The sequence below is a fragment of the Zootermopsis nevadensis genome, unplaced genomic scaffold (genome assembly GCF_977971745.1).
Source record: "Zootermopsis nevadensis isolate Lab colony 2312 unplaced genomic scaffold, Znev_1.0 Znev_ptg000023l, whole genome shotgun sequence".
NCBI lineage: Eukaryota > Metazoa > Arthropoda > Insecta > Blattodea > Termopsidae > Zootermopsis > Zootermopsis nevadensis.
Genome location: NW_028259155.1, coordinates 7,733,919 through 7,749,844, shown reverse-complemented (window position 1 = coordinate 7,749,844; position 15,926 = coordinate 7,733,919). Strand labels below are relative to the sequence as shown.

Genomic DNA, 15,926 nt, shown 5'->3' with positions numbered 1-15,926 from the left:
CTAGAAGAACGAAAATGCATCACTGCCTATTTGATCACACTGCTAATGTTTGTGGGTTGGGATGATCTGTCTTCTGTGTGACTTGAAAATCATCTGCTGTTTCTAAGAATTTAACATTTTGTACATAAGTGAGAATCGCAAGATTTGTTGTTAATGTGTTATTAAATGATCCGAAGATGACTATCCTTGCGAAAAAGAAAGTGAACCAAGGAAAACCTGAAGAATCTTCGGATTCTTCAGCTCATCATGGAGGATCTCATTCCCGTACATTGGCTATGGGATCAATGCCAAATCATTCTCAAGTAAACATTTCGTAATTAAATTCATTTCGTACTTCCATATGCTATGTACATTTTAGTTCGTAAATAGCATTTTCTTGAAACGTAGTACGGCCATTAATAATTGCTAGAAAACTCGTAGGATTAATACTGTAACGGTCTCAGAATAAACGAGCTAGACAACCTACTTACTAAGATGACTTAAGATCTATAAGTAGTAGGTGGGGCAGATTTCAGTACGTTAGATATGAATAGGTCAGGCAATGGCAAAAAATTACACCACACTATAATGCACTCGTGGTTCAAATTTAATGTAGTGAAAACCATATGGGCTGCAATCTGAAATTGTTTTTCTGCAGCATATACAAATTGTAAGATTCTAGCGCTTTCTTGAAATCCCCACTTTTACTCCCAAATGCAGTTCCATTTTCTTCAAAGAGTCACATAATATTATGCTGGTGATGCTCAAATCAGCCAAGTCAGTTTACAGTTTCTGGAAAGTTGGCACTTGATGGAAAGTGAGATTTTAAAGACAGAATGCAGTTTACCGTCAGTGCTTCAACAATTGCCAGTAACAAAAGCTTTTACTCTTGTCTTCCATTATTATAAATGCACATATTCAGCATTGAAGTTTGCAAATGTTTCCTGCTTTTATGTCCAAAACATCACTTGAGATAAGCAAAATTTTTATTGTTACTGGTAATGAATGACAGTATGTATCTTTGGTTTACTGGAAGAAAGCAAATTTGTTTCTTACGTAAATTAACTGTGATGTGTGAAGTGCTTATGTGATGTAGGGTAATGGTTCTTAACTGGTCGATCGCAACCGACAGGGGGTTCGGGTTTCCTTGAAGAATGTTGGAAAGTGGGGGTCATACAGATGTTTAAGGTTTGAGGCTTTCGTGGCGACTAAATGCAATGAAATTTTCTCCGGTGACCTGCCGCGTAAAAATGGAATTGTAGTCCGTTTCAGAGACACTCTGTCTCCATCATCAGGGAATGTGAATCAGAAACGCTGGACTACAATTCCATTTTGATGTGGCTTGTCGCCCAAGAAGATTTTATTGCATTGTTTGTTAAACCAAGATTTCTTGTTGTCTGGACATGGTATGTTTTATTCAGTGTGATTGGATTGGAAGAAATCATATGTTAATATATAGTTAATTGTTTCAGTGAGAATGCTCACAAACTGAACACACATTCACATAAGTTTTTAAGTTGCCAGCACACAGACTGTCATTCATTGCAATTTAAATCTGGGAGAATGTTGGCCATCTTGAGACATATTGTCAGGACACTTCATATGATCATTAGGGCACCAAGGTTTTTAGGATGTGTGGCTTCCCTTACTAAAATGTTCACATTTCAAGAGTTCGTTGATTCACTGCTGGCACTAGGCAAGATATGGTCATGAATAATTAATTGCTTCTGCAAGTTTGTTATGCATCCAGCGTTGAAAGTGTTTGTATTTCCTTTCTTGTTTCACTTTATAAAGTGATAATAAGTCTTAATAAATCCCTTTGAAATAGAAATAATTCTTTGAACTGTCCAGTAATACTTGAAGGTACAATAAAAGTTTGTCAGTAAGAAACAGAACACTTATAAGAGTAAATTTGAAATTTTTTTAAACCCATTGGTCTTGCTGTTATAATTTCATGTTCAACTTATGATCTTTGTATATTTGTTGCGTATTGTCCAGCCATGTGTAACTGCCGGCAGAAATGAAAAGCCATTTGTAGGTGTATGTATGCCAAGACTCTCTGCAAATTGTCTTAATGGACATCGTACAAATTCCCAAAAAGTACTAGTTATCGGCAGGTGGATAAATAGATCTAAGTAAATATGAACATTTACTTCCTTATGAAACTGTCCTGGAATATGAATACTTTCTGATACATGCAGTCATATAATATAGTTCCTGCAACTTTATTCCATAGTGTAGGCTGTAAACATATTTATAATTATTTTTATATGGATTATTAAGTTGTTTATGTATGGTAACATATTGGGGACGAAGATGGCCGTCTCCTGGTTTGTTGTGCCATGTAGTCTGGTAGAAGTTTACTGACGTTTCAGAGGTCCTTGCTGCCACCACGCCCTAATGATAGAGGCAGCAAGGACCTCTGAAACGTCAGTAAACTTATACCAGACTACACGGTGCAACAACCCAGAAGACAGCCATCTTTTTACTCACCATTGTGAAAACCTCAAATCCTACATATTGGGGATGTTTGACAACAGGGTTTTGAAAAGGAAAGAAATAACAAGATGGTAGAGAAAATTACATATTAAGGATGAGATATATGCATAAGAGAGATGAGAAATGCATACTAAATTTGGTTGTTGAAACCTAAATGGAGAAGATCACTTGGGAGACATAGGCATAGATGGGAGGATAATTAAGGAAATGGGCTATGAGGGTGTGTATTAGATTCATCTGACTCAGGAATATGGAAACAAGCCTTCAGGTTCCTTAAAGATGGCGTGTTTCTTGACTAGGTGAGTAACTATGAAGAACGACTCTGCTCCGTGAACGTACGGCACGTTTCCATACTTCTTATTTTTTCTTGGGTGTGCTTGGAGTTTGACCTTCCTGTCTTATGAATTTGTTGAAATGTAGGATTTACCTGAGATTTCTTGTTTAGACTAGAATCTGCTTAATGTTAAAACCACCGTTAATTCATAAGGTACATTGAGATCGAGATGATCAGGAAGTTCTGTCGTGCCTGTTCTATTTACAAGCATATATTTTCTGTAGCTGCTGAGGTGAAACAAGAAAGGGGTGGGCATTAATGAACTTTGCACCCAGTCTTTTGTGCATTGTAACTACTAAGGAAATTTTCAGTTCATTATGGTGGGAGGTATCCGTGTCTTGCCACATGTACTGTTCTCGGTGTATAATTAATTTGTTAGGTTAGGTTTGGTTTGAAAATATGGGCAAGAAATGCACACAAGACATTTTATGTAAAAGTGTTGTGCCACATCTCTTCATATTCTGGATATCTTGGGTGTGTTCCTCATGATTGACATCTGGGCAAGTTTTTATAGATTCCTCAACATTGATTTCTGGATATTATTTGCAACACATTTGTTGACAAACATGATACAAGATGAGGGTCATTGGCATGTCTTGAATGTAGTGGGCCTTGATGCAAGGGCAGTCACTAGACACTCCTAAGGCACAAATTTCAGATCATTACGGCAGTACACATAACGCTTGTTTAAAAATGTGCCTGTCTTGCATATTTGTTTTGACAACCCTGCTCTGTGTGTCTTTGCTTTTGTGTAGCATCATCACATGTTCTGTTCTGCAGAACATTTCTGTATTACATTTCAGTAGGTCACTTATAAAAGAATTTGCATTCAGTGTGCGTGTTTTAAAATTAGTTTAAATGACCAAGAACACTTACATTACGCAATAACTGTTGCATGTGAACATCATGAAGATGGTGGAAAATTGAAGCACACTATGGTAGTGATAAGGAAAAATAAAATATTTATATATAACAAACCTATTTATACTGTTAAAAGAACACTAAAATTTTTTGAATCAATAATAACATGCATTTTTCACTTCGTAGCTTAACTTGTGTCTAGGTTAAACACAGCCATCTCCTTTAAACATGTTAAAGACAAAAGTTGTGTTATTTGGGCTATTAACAGACAAAGAAAACATGGCAACAGAGTTTAATAACACTAGTCTTAAGATTGCTGTCTTCTGGGTTGTTGCACCCTGATGATAAGGCAGCATGACCTCTGAAAAGTTGGTGGAAATCTACCAGACTACACGGTGCAATGACCCAGAAGACAGCAATCTTCAGACTCACCGCTGTGAAAACCTCATATCTTGTTAACACCAGTCTTGAGGCTTGAAGTACAGTGTTACTTGATTTTTAACTCTCTTGAATTTTATAAACGCTTACTTTCAATTTACCAAAGAAAGATTTTTTTACACGTGCCCTTTCTTATTCCGATGCATTTATTTGCAGTGGTCACTTGTCCAACTAGATAAGGTATCCACATCAGCACTACAAGAAAAATTATAGAATGGCTAACGAAGCATGAATTGAAGTGACCATTGTTTTGTTAGGGGAAGAGACCTTGCAGCTTGTGAGAGAACAGTAAAAGGTCTTCATTTCTGTGGGTTGCCTTGTAGTGTGGGGTCGCATTCATTGCACTGCCTGCACTTATGAATGATTTTCCAGTGATGTGGGTGCATTCGTGCTTGATACGTGCGCCAGATCATGGCACCTTTTTATTTATACTCGCTTGTCATGCAGTAGATATGTGCCTGCGACTAAATGAATAATTTTAATACAAACTGAAATTGCAGTTTTACTGTTGCAGGGCACAGAGACTAAGGGTCATTCGTCACCTTGCTGGTCGAGGGGAGAGAAGAGAGCATCTCATTGTTCATCATCACATTTTGATGATTATGAACCTCACGAGAGTGGACCTAGTCAGAGCAAGCGTCGTCATCGCGCGAGTCCTCACAGGCAAGTTCATAATGTTGAAAATCATATGTAAGAATATATGATCAGTGTGTTTAAGCTGGTAGGTGCAGTAGATCTGTAATAAAGTTCTCCATGTGCTTAAAAATGATACTCAGAATGCTGGAACGCAGTTGTCGATCGCATTGTCATATCCTGAACTAACCTCTGTCTGACAGCTAACGGTGAATTGTGTTGAACCTAATTTGGTATCACGGTGCAAGACCTCAATGATGTATCAAGAATATTATTCTTTTTCTTCAGCTTTCCTGGAATAGGTGAAATTACAGTTTTGTGCAGTGTAAAATTGTAGTTTTATACTATTTTAGTCTTTATGTCTTAAGATATTGTAATTGCGTCATATTGTGAATATTATAACAATTATTTATTTTAATCCGTCTTATCACAATATTTTAAAATTTCTTATAATTAAGATAATAAAATATCATTCATGTTCCATATCGATTGATCGATTTACATTTCGGAACATTTACACAACATGTTTCAGTTTTTATAAAACCATCATCAGGTGTAAAATATATCTAAGAACTTAAAACTCAATTATGATTTCTGTAGTATTTTGGTGATGTTTCATTACGTTTGTTTTTCATTTTTGGGTGAAGGTGTTGTTTTTCTTAAATTTTATTAGATGTACATATCGGTCTGTAAGTAAAAGATTGAAAGAAACACTAAAGAATTTGAAAGAATTTATAAAAGAATTTAGAGAATAAAATGCAAAATATATAAATTATAGTTAGAAAGTATCAATAAAATAGAAATAAAAGTAAAAATAAATATAAAACATACCAAAGATGTAGGAGTGATTGTCCCGATGTGTCCAGAAGTACTAGTGTCTTCGAATAGGTGTGGGTCAATACTGACTGTGGTTGCTTGTGGAAGGAGTAAGTGAAAGGTGGTTGCCGAAATGTAAATCGATCAATCGATATGGAACATAAATGATATTTTATTATCTTAATTATAAGAAATTTTAAAATATTGTGATAAGACGGATTAAAATAAATAATTCTTTATGTCTTAGCAAATAGGAAGACAAACCGCATGGTGCCCCAGATTTAGTCTGCCCCTTATTTCTTCGTGAACGCAATTCTGACTCGTCGCTGTCATAGGATTTATGCTAGACTTTGTACTGTAGTCTAAGATCAGACTTTAGTTTTCTTTGCATTTATTTCTAGACCAACTTCCTTACCAGCTTATAATAAAGATCTATGTTTTCTTTATGGTCTTGATGCTTTTTTCTAGTAAATGAACATCTTCAGCATGGACTAGAAGCTGTTGTATCCCTTTCAACTCTGATCTGTCATTGTTTTCTTGGATTTTCCTGGCGGTGTATTCAAAATTGAAGTTGAAACGTGGTGGTGATAAAGCACCTCTTTCTTTCAGAACAGGGAGTTCATCGGACAGATGTCTTCGTTTAAAATATGCTTTAATTAGCTTAACTAATTTCATTGTTACACCAGACTGTCACATTTTTCTCCTTTACCTGATGAATGCAAATATCTGATCAATAGTTGATCAGTTCCATGGAAATCCACATTGACGATTCCCAGTAGTTATATCTGCGTTTGAAGTTGGCGTTGACAAAAGAATGATGGATGAAATTTTGTATGTAATTGTTAACAGTGATATTCCTCAATAATTGCTAGTGTTTTTTATCATGTTTCTTTAAATAGGTACAGTAATGGATTCCATCTTCCACAGCTCTGGAAATTCTTTCTTCTTCCAGGTAGAATTAATCCCTTCCGTAATTATCGAGATATCTCAGGCTGGTGATTTTTGCAAAAAAAAAAATACCAACTTCTTTTTAATCATCCCAGGATAATAACCATTAGTTATGTTTAAACAACGTTTTGTCCAGCGGAATCAAATATTTTTATGAAAACACATATCAGTAGTTTAATTTTTATGGATATATTCGAAATGTGAAAAAAAAAATTGGGGGCGTCACATTTTCATAACAAATATTAGGGAATGTGTTAATAAGTTTTTTCTTTCTCTCTTTTTTCTTTTCTTTTCGTAAGATTCTGAGCGAAAACTGTAGTTTTGCTGTTTCTAAATTGTAGGACAACTCGCAGCAAACTGCGGGAAAGAAATGCTGCATCACCGACATTTCCCGGCAGTAGCCCTGTTGCTGGTTCATCTCCAACAGCAGGGCCATCCGGATTGGTGGATGAGCTAGTGAATGCAAGTGGTTACAACAGTGGTGATGAATATGGGCCGTGCGAATCAGCAGATATCTCAGAAGCGGAATGGGTGGAGGTAGAATATTCTTTCTTTCTGTCAAGTTACATTACTCGGTACTGTTACGATATAATGTTATGTTCTGCTTTCATTCATATGCAGAGAGACAGATGGTTTGAGAAAAGCATACGAAGGAAAGGTTTCATCATAAAGCAGATGGAGCAAGATGGAGCCTGTCTGTTCCGTGCTGTAGCCGACCAGGTGTACGGTGACCAGGAGATGCATGCCACTGTGAGAAGTCATTGTATGGATTATATTGTGAGTAGTGATTTCATTATGATGTATGAAATATTCAGAATTTTAAGTTGAACAGTTTGAAGTCTTGGTTTCATATGTAAAAAAGTAAAGCTCTTTTGCTACACGCCATTTGGGGAAGGGGGGGGAGAGGCGGTATAGCTCCTACTCATTCTTGACCTTGGCACTAGATGGGGGTGAGTGGTCAGCATCATCCCACAGCCGTGCTTTACCCTCGGGAAAAGACTTGGGTACCAATTGGATAGGAGGCTGGGTGGGTCCCAAAGCCGGTCTCGACGCAGAGGCTAGAGGAAAATCCTCTGCCCCTGTCGGGGATCGAACCGCGATTGTCCGGCCCGTAGCTAGGCACTAAACTGAGCTAAAACAAAGTTTGAGGTCTTGTTTTTTTTTTATATGAAGGCGATTAAAATAAAAAAGTAAAGACAATATTGGAATATTTTATTTGTATGATTGGCAATACTGCTGAGGTCTGGTGATGATGTAGTAAAAGGTCAGATGGTCAAAGGCTGTTGGCATGTTTTGTTTTGTTTGTGCTGGGTGAGCATGGTGTAAAGATGACTGGTTTCTCAATTGGAAGTTTGCAGTAAGAGTGAGCTACGTGCAGTAGTGTTTTGTTTCTGGAGTCTGAAGTAACGAATGGGGCGGATATCCATCAACAATTAGCTGGCAAGTATGGACACAACCGTTTCCCCCGGTGAAGTGTGTATGAGTGGGTTGAACTAGTGTTGTTGACGCAGACTGGTTCAGACACACATCCACAAACAAACAAAACACGGAATGTGCTCAAGCATGTTTCTGGGCAACTGTTGTGGAAAGTACTGTAAGACTGCATTAATGTTGCTTCTCCTTGGTCAAACGGTTATCATGGCAACAATCCATACACCAGTCACTCAGCACGAACAGAATATGACTGAACCACAGTTAGCATGACACGGTCTGACCTTGATCTACAGTATGACCAGCTTTTTTAATTCCTCTTGCATATTCTTCTGCAAGTGTTCTGTTAACGAAAATTCTATCAGTAACATTTGTGCAATTACTAGTTATTATGTGAAACTTAGGTCTCAAGAATTGTGGGGTTTATTGCTGACTCGGCTCTGCTTCTTGGTGCTTTGTGAAAAGTAACAAATGGTAATACTTGTTATTGTGCAATGTAGCGTGGGAGGTGAGCACTTCATTCATCAATATGTCTTAAGATTTATTGCCTGTAATGATAGAAAATGCAATCACACTGAAGTGCAAACCACTAGAGCAGTTTTTGTGCAAAGTACATTGAATTTAAAATTTGTTTCTGTATTCATTTAGGCAGCTAACGGAGACTACTTCTCTCAGTATGTCACGGAGGACTTTGACACCTACGTCGATAGGAAAAGGCACGAATATGTTCATGGCAATCACATTGAAATGCAAGCTATGAGTGAAATGTACAATCGTACAGTTGAGGTGTTCTGCTATGGAACAGGTGAGTTATGAACAAAATGCTTTACCGCACTTTTAAAAGTGATGATGGTGGTAATCAAAAATCTCTCACACATTTGTGCAGTATTTTAAGTAGGATTTGAGGTTTTCTCAGTGGTGAGTCTGAAGATGGCTGTCTTCTGGGTTGTTGTGCCGCGTAGTCTGGTAGAAGTTTACCGACATTTTAGAGGTCCTTGCTGCCTCCATCATTAGGGCAATGAGACTTCGGTAAACTTCTACCAGACTACGCAGCACAACAACCCAGAAGACAGCCATCTTGTGTGCAGTTTTTTTTTATTTTTTCTATATATGTAACTCAGAACACTTACGTACGAAAGGAGTTGGTTTTTATATATTCACCTCAAATAATGGATGGGATCAATACTTATTTTAAATAATATGAAATTTCTTTACATTGTGTTCTGAAGTATCTTACATTTTGTGCTGTATACTTGAAGTAAGTCACAGTAACATTTTTTGATGTGATATAATACCTTATTGTCACTCTATTGTTTACAGTGAACTTCGCAAACATTATTAGTAATTTTCGCTTCTACGTTAACATTTATAACAAACCTTAGCGTGTCTGTAAATTTAGATGGGGAGGGAATTCTTTACCATATGTAACGTGTCAAAGTTTAGATTATTTATACACCATTGTGTTTTTACAAGTTTGTGCCCCCCCCCTCCTTTATTCTTGTTCTTTTATTACGTTATTAAAAGTACTCTTCAGAGGCTGTCGAAAGTTCATGTAGATTGGCAAATAAAAATAAATTTAAAATGGCTTATTCTTCCAAAAATAAGTCCGGTATGTGAAATTAAAATATTCTAACTTCATATTTTATCATTTCAGACCCTATAAACATTTTTCTGGGCAAGCACAAAAATGATAATGAACCAATCAGGTTGTCATATCAACGTGGGAGTCACTATAACAGCATCGTTGATCCCTACAAAGCTACTGTTGGAGTTGGCCTGGGTCTGCCTAGCTATACCCCAGGACTTGCTGAAAAGAACCTCATGAAGGAGGCAGTGAATCAGAGCGAACATTTTCAAGTGGAGCAGGTACACTTTCTTCTTACAACTTTTTGTTTTACAAGTGGCCGTTACTATGTAACTGCATATAGCTCAGTTTTCATATACAAAATCATGTATACAAACAAAACTGTTTACACATTAAATAACACTTTGTGCCAAACGCGTTTCGACCTCAAGAGGTCATCATCAGTGGCAAAAACATTAATTCATTAGTCTGTCTATTAAAATCATACAATTCATGAAGCATCGTAAAAGGTCGCACTTTATAAAACCGTACTTCATGTAATACCACACTGAACATTTAATTGCACATGAGTTGGTTTTCATGTTTAAACATCTCTCCTCACATCATGATTTAAAGATCCCTGGCCCTGTCTGTGTGTGAAATAGAAAACTGTGCCCAGTCAGAAAAATGTAGCACAATTTGCAGCTCTTCATTTGAACTCCAAATGTAGGTTGTAAGCTTCTAGCATTCAGAGCATGTACCAATGTATCTAGCAGTGAAAGGAATGTCGATGCTCTCAAATAAAAAGTACGACTAGCAACTCTCCTGGCAGATATGTGACTGTAAGACAGTGATCAGATTCTGGGGATCATCAAATCATAGCATCACTGTACTTTTATATTTCTTGGTACGTAATGTAAGTTGAAATATGTGGTGTACGTCTGAGAAAATTTGCAGCCTACAAAGCTTTTATCATGTTGCCATATTCAGTAATCAGCGCTTCGTGTACATTTATCAGTTACAAGAGGGAAATTAAAATTTGTGGAACGTACCTTGTGACAAATTGGAAGTTCACAATTCTGCTAAACTCAGACGCTTGTCAGTTGTGTGTAGATTATTCCATGTCCCATATCATCACCAATCCCAAGAATACTCCAGCATGTGCTAAAGATTCCTCATTAATTTTAAGTCTGAACATGCCAACATCCCAAAGTCTTGAATGTAGGAGTAGACTGAATAATTCTGGAGTGGAAAGGCAATTTAATTAGATGACGTGCCATGTGATTCACAGGCGATGTTGGAAGACAAGTTGCGTGCAACAGACTGGGAGGCTACAAACGAAGCAATTGAGGAGCAGGTTGCCAGGGAGAGTTACCTGCAGTGGCTGAGGGACAATGAGCAGAGAAACAAGAATATGGTATGTCCAGCATTTCTGGTTTCATTTTTCAAATGCGACCTGTCTCTTATTGCGTCTTGAAAGATTCGGAGTGATGGGGCTGCAAACTGAAGAATTTATTTACTGGTGATATCAAAATCTACCTGAGTATGATTTAATTTATTATTGTACCACAAACAAGAAACCTGGTCATTGACCAGAAAAGTAACTTCAGATTTCACATTGTACAGCAGTGTGTCAGTTAAAATGCTTTATTTATTTATTTATTTAGGTCTGTGTTGAAAATAATTTTTGTTTTTGATTATTTTTACCTGGAAGAGTTGTAGTGATTATGTACTGCTGCTAATCATAACTGCAATAAAGTTTCATGATGAGCAGTTAAGTTGTTTGATGTCTGTTGAATGTTAGTTAAGTTCTTAATACGGTAATGCCGTGATAAAGTATTGTATGTTTTGGCAGCAACGGTCAACCACAGCAACTTCCAGTACAGCGACGGTCACCTCGGACAGCAATCGCTCATCACCTCGTACGAGGGTCGGAGGAGTAAATTCTCCCTCGCATCCGGAGTCTCATCGCAACTCCCCCAAAGTTGTGGACACTAAGCGCTTTTCAGATGATGCAACTGCGTGTTCTTCATCAGCTGGATGCAGCTGGGACGAGATGCCGAACTCAAGGCAGGGATTTGACATCCTTGAAACAGCTTCTTTTCTCAATCATTTCTCCCCAGAATTATTTGGTGAGTGCGCACATTTTGAAAAGAAACCTGTGTATTTAATTAATATAGCAGAATTTTTCTTGCAACCAATTTTTTGTATACATTTTTGCAAGTTTTACCTTCTATATGTTATATTTGTATGGACAGTCAAGAAACTTACTTGAATGCTGTCTGACTTGACAAACAATGCATATAATTAAAGATAATGAAGTAGTACACTACAGTAAACTGGTAACTTAAACAAATCACACATTAAATATCTGATGTATTGAGTGTTGACTGTAATGATAAGCCCATTTTTCAGTTGTAATGAGAGTGCTATTTCAAAATTATGTCTGGCAGAGATACAGGAATCTTTAGGGCCACATTTGCTGTGTGATTTTCTTTGCAAACATTTCTTCCAACAGTTATTGTAAGTTGAGATAACGCTTATTAAACAGTACCCAAAAGATTCTTCTACGCCCATGTAACTGTAAAAATAGTCAGATTAATTTCAGGGAGTATATAATTCTTTACAGAAACTTATTGTAAAATATTTTAGGAAAAAAAAGCATACCTACATCACATGCGTTTGTTCTCATTTGATGATGGTAATTTTAGCCGACTTGTGGTTTTGAGTGGAAAGTTCTTCGATCTTAGCAATTTGTTTTCATACTTTATCCGTTATTTTATCCTCAGGTCTAAAAGAATGGGAGGATGGCATCTTGGCACAGGTGATAGCCAGATCACAGCAGGAGTACATTGATAGATTGAAGAAGAATCGTGACAATAATGAGAACAGTGATTCTGTAAGTTCAAACGGTTCTTCTAATGGTGATATTGAGGGGCCTTCAACCTCAAGGTAACATCCATCTGTTGTCCTGTTAACTAGAATTGCAGACATTTCTTGTTATTATATTATTTTTAATATTCCAAATATATTTGTTACTATGAAAAATATTTATCAGTTGAAACTGCTTGATGATTCAAAATAAATACTTTTTATTTCGTAGAAACAAAAGATCTATTCCCTCGTCAGTGTGGAATTGTGAGTCTAGGTGAGGAATCACATGCTTTGTTATTAGTGAATTCAAGAATGCTGAGAGGAGAATCAAGAGGAAGAAACATTCTGTCAAGCAAAACGCAATTTTTTAAATTAACGGAAGCAGACAAATGTTTTATGATAAATTTTTAACAGCAAAGTGAGGAAGAAAACAGTGGTAACTTGTCAGAGGACTGACACGTAGGGACATTGTCAGAAAGCATCAAATGTTTAATGAGAGACACTGACGTAAATTAAATAAATGCGAGATTTTCTCCCCCTTTTGTCACTTTATGTGGGATCTTACTTCGGCAAGAGGAGTTTAAGAAGGCCGCTGCAGTAACCAGAAGAGGCTATATGACTTTGGAAATTTTGGATTTCCCATTTCACTAATTCAGTTAACAGAAATAAAATAGTGAAACTTATTATGAACTATATGCTTTTTCTTCTGTAAGGTGCCATGTCATAGTGAGAGTTTGCCACACATGTATTCATTGTATGTCTTATTTTAATGGTGTAATAATATGAAATCATATTATGAATAAAATTCGTGGGGCGAAAAGTAGCACTTTTGCTGTGAATGTGGGTTTACTGTGTCAGACCTTTAGCGAAATAATTTTACTCTCTGATTCAACATACGAGATGACATTTGTTCTGCTGGTTCATTTACTTGTGGTTAAAATTTTTGTTGTTTATTTTTACAGCAGAATAAAACATTTGTATATCATGTACCAAAAGTATATAAATATACACCCATAGAGAAAGACATATAGAATGAACTCTTAAAAATTAAAAGATTTTGTTTTGTAATACCAGTAATATGCCTGGTGGATACAATAATGAGAACAATAAAAATGCTGCAGAAAGTTCAGTTATGGCAGTTTACAGAGAGCAAAGGACATACTGATGAGCCGTTATGCAGGGCACGTACTTTATCTATGAACAGTACAGCCAGCAGACATTGCATATAATAGTGCAGTCTTCTCTGAGAAATTGCCACCTCCTGTACCTCTACAGTTGAACTTTTTGTATTTCCATGGTTATTATTTAGTAAAAATGTTAGCGACAAGAACAGGATGGAATTGCATGCAACTCGGCACATCATTGCACCTACATATATCAGTTTTGTACCACAGTAATATCTTTGACCACACTATCGTCAGACAAATTTGAAATTAAAATATTGTAATGAAATATTGAAACTAAGGCACATATTTACATCATAACTCTTCTTAAAGTATGAAGCTTACCTGCAGAACAAATTATTTAATGACATTTTATGCCTTCACAAGTCACACGTGCAGAATTTACAGTCACGTCACAAAATAGTTAAGTGAATTACTGAATAATTTCAAACCAGTGAAGACATGCACTTATATTTATGAAATTAACAAGTTATGTATGATACATTACTACTTCTATCAGGCACATAGGCCTATATGAATCTTCTCATCTTGTTAATGACAATTCCATAAATGTTATAAATGTAGATGGAACCATTGGTATTATGCAACATTAAAATTCAGTTTTAATCAAAAATGTAATAGCATGGCATTAACTTCATTAGATACATCATGCTGCTGTGTAAATATATACTTCTAATTGTGGATATAAACCTCGTATCTTCCTGACTTGCTCTGAACTCTGCAGAATTTGAGCACTACAGTTAATTTAGCAAGTTTTTAAGTATATACAGAGCGTTATAAGAGGATTAAAAGCTTTAGAGGGGTCTACTACCCACTTCAACGAGCAAAATACAACATTTATCGTATATCCGAAAACCAACGCCAATTGAGATGCAGGCGATTTTCGTGTGATTTCTACAGCAGATGCATTTGACTTTCAGCTCTTCGTTGCACAGAAATGTGCACTCGGATCGCCTGGCTGGCATTCTCTACTTGCTACTGTTATACCTCTAAGTCATTGATCAGCAAATATACCAAAGCCAAAAATCCAGAGGATTAAGGTCAGGGATCGTGCGGGCCATTTCACTGGGCCTCCACATCCTCACTGGATTATTGTTCTGGTGCTGAGGAAATGAGGTGGTACCCCATCATGCATGAACCAAATGTGTGGTTGATGAAGGAGTAGGCACTTGTTCCAAGAGTACTGGTAAATAATTCACCAAAAAACAATGGTACACTGCACCTGACAGTCTGTTAGCTAAGACATCCACCTTAGCATGATGGTCAGGAGTAAGGGATTGCACTCGCTGGATATGGTACCGGTAAAATGATTGTTCGTGGAGAATTCTCCAGAAAAGGGGAACACCGATACCCTCAGCAGTTGCAATTCTTCGAACACTGGTTATGGGATCTTCATCCACTCTTCTCAATACGCGAACTTCCATTCTGTGAGTTCGAACTGATCAAGCCCTTATGCGATCCGATGCCCACGAAGTCTGGCGTATAATTTGTGGGATGGGATTCTGTATAGAGGCGACATGCTTCCCGAGAATTTCCATTGGCACGTCCATACAGGACATGCATGTCTGCCATTTCCTGAGCAGAGTAATAAGATCATTAACTATAAAGAATTTTTGGGCCTTGTGACCTTTTCCGTCCTCAGTTGTCCCTTTGTTTCTTCTTCCTATTCAGTGTTTAAAAATTAGATGTGGCAATCTTTCCCTGTCTGTTCTTTGTACATGTTGGATCCAATTTCTTCTGTATCTGTGAATATTTCTAATATTGGTTCTGTTTGCAGTTCTTTGTAGATGATGTCATTCCGTTTATGATCTCTCCATGTGTATTTGGCTGTGTTTATTAAAAACTTCATCTCTGATCTTGATTTGACACTTTGTTTTATTGTCCATGTTTCACATCCATAAAGAAGTGTAGGTATGGCCAAAGTTTTATATATTTTCAATCTAGTTTCTGTTGGGTTTTAGAGGTTTTAAAGATTTCATAAATGATGTCTGTAACTTGTATTTTGATAATTTTACTGTGAGATCTTTTTCTGTTTCATATGATGATGTACATCCAAGATAATTAAATGTATTAATTTGTTGTATGATTGTATTATTTATTGTTATCTTGGATCTGATGGGATTTTTCCCCTTAAATGCCATGGTTTTAGAGATGTGTGTAGACAACTTTAAGTTATTTTTGAAGCTAACACTACAAACTTATGTACTGATTTCTGTAATGAATTTTTTGAATCAGCTATAAGTTTCTGGTTATAGGAGAAAAGAAGAATTTTGACATCTATATTTGTGGAGTGTTTTAATTAATTATTTCATCCTCATTAAACTCAGAAATAATTTCGATAATAAATATGTTAAATAATGTTGGC

At 36.6% G+C, this 15,926-nt stretch overlaps 1 protein-coding gene and 1 long non-coding RNA gene across 2 annotated transcripts; one reads left to right on the top strand and one right to left on the bottom strand.

Annotated features, from left to right (window-relative positions):
- Positions 1 to 24: 24 nt before the first annotated feature.
- Positions 25 to 15,422, top strand: Duba (Deubiquitinating enzyme A). The gene is made up of 9 exons (XM_022068465.2): positions 25 to 302; positions 4,626 to 4,774; positions 6,850 to 7,045; positions 7,130 to 7,285; positions 8,588 to 8,744; positions 9,594 to 9,805; positions 10,795 to 10,920; positions 11,359 to 11,635; positions 12,293 to 15,422. Exons 1-9 carry the CDS (start codon positions 177 to 179, stop codon positions 12,457 to 12,459), a joined length of 1,566 nt encoding a protein of 521 aa, XP_021924157.2. The 5' UTR covers positions 25 to 176; the 3' UTR covers positions 12,460 to 15,422.
- Positions 10,020 to 12,294, bottom strand: LOC147872898 (uncharacterized). Its single transcript, XR_015536723.1, has 2 exons — positions 12,175 to 12,294; positions 10,020 to 11,662 (listed from the first exon to the last, which is right to left on the bottom strand). It is a non-coding gene; the product is annotated as an uncharacterized LOC147872898 (long non-coding RNA).
- Positions 15,423 to 15,926: the final 504 nt, after the last annotated feature.

Bases quoted from the DNA above. Each gene is read 5' to 3' on its own strand.
- Duba (XM_022068465.2), top strand. From the start codon at position 177: ATGACTATCCTTGCGAAAAAGAAAGTGAACCAAGGAAAACCTGAAGAA. The intron at 8,745-9,593 runs GTGAGTTATGAA...TTATCATTTCAG, and splicing joins GGTGTTCTGCTATGGAACAG to ACCCTATAAACATTTTTCTG. The intron at 10,921-11,358 runs GTATGTCCAGCA...ATGTTTTGGCAG, and splicing joins AGCAGAGAAACAAGAATATG to CAACGGTCAACCACAGCAAC.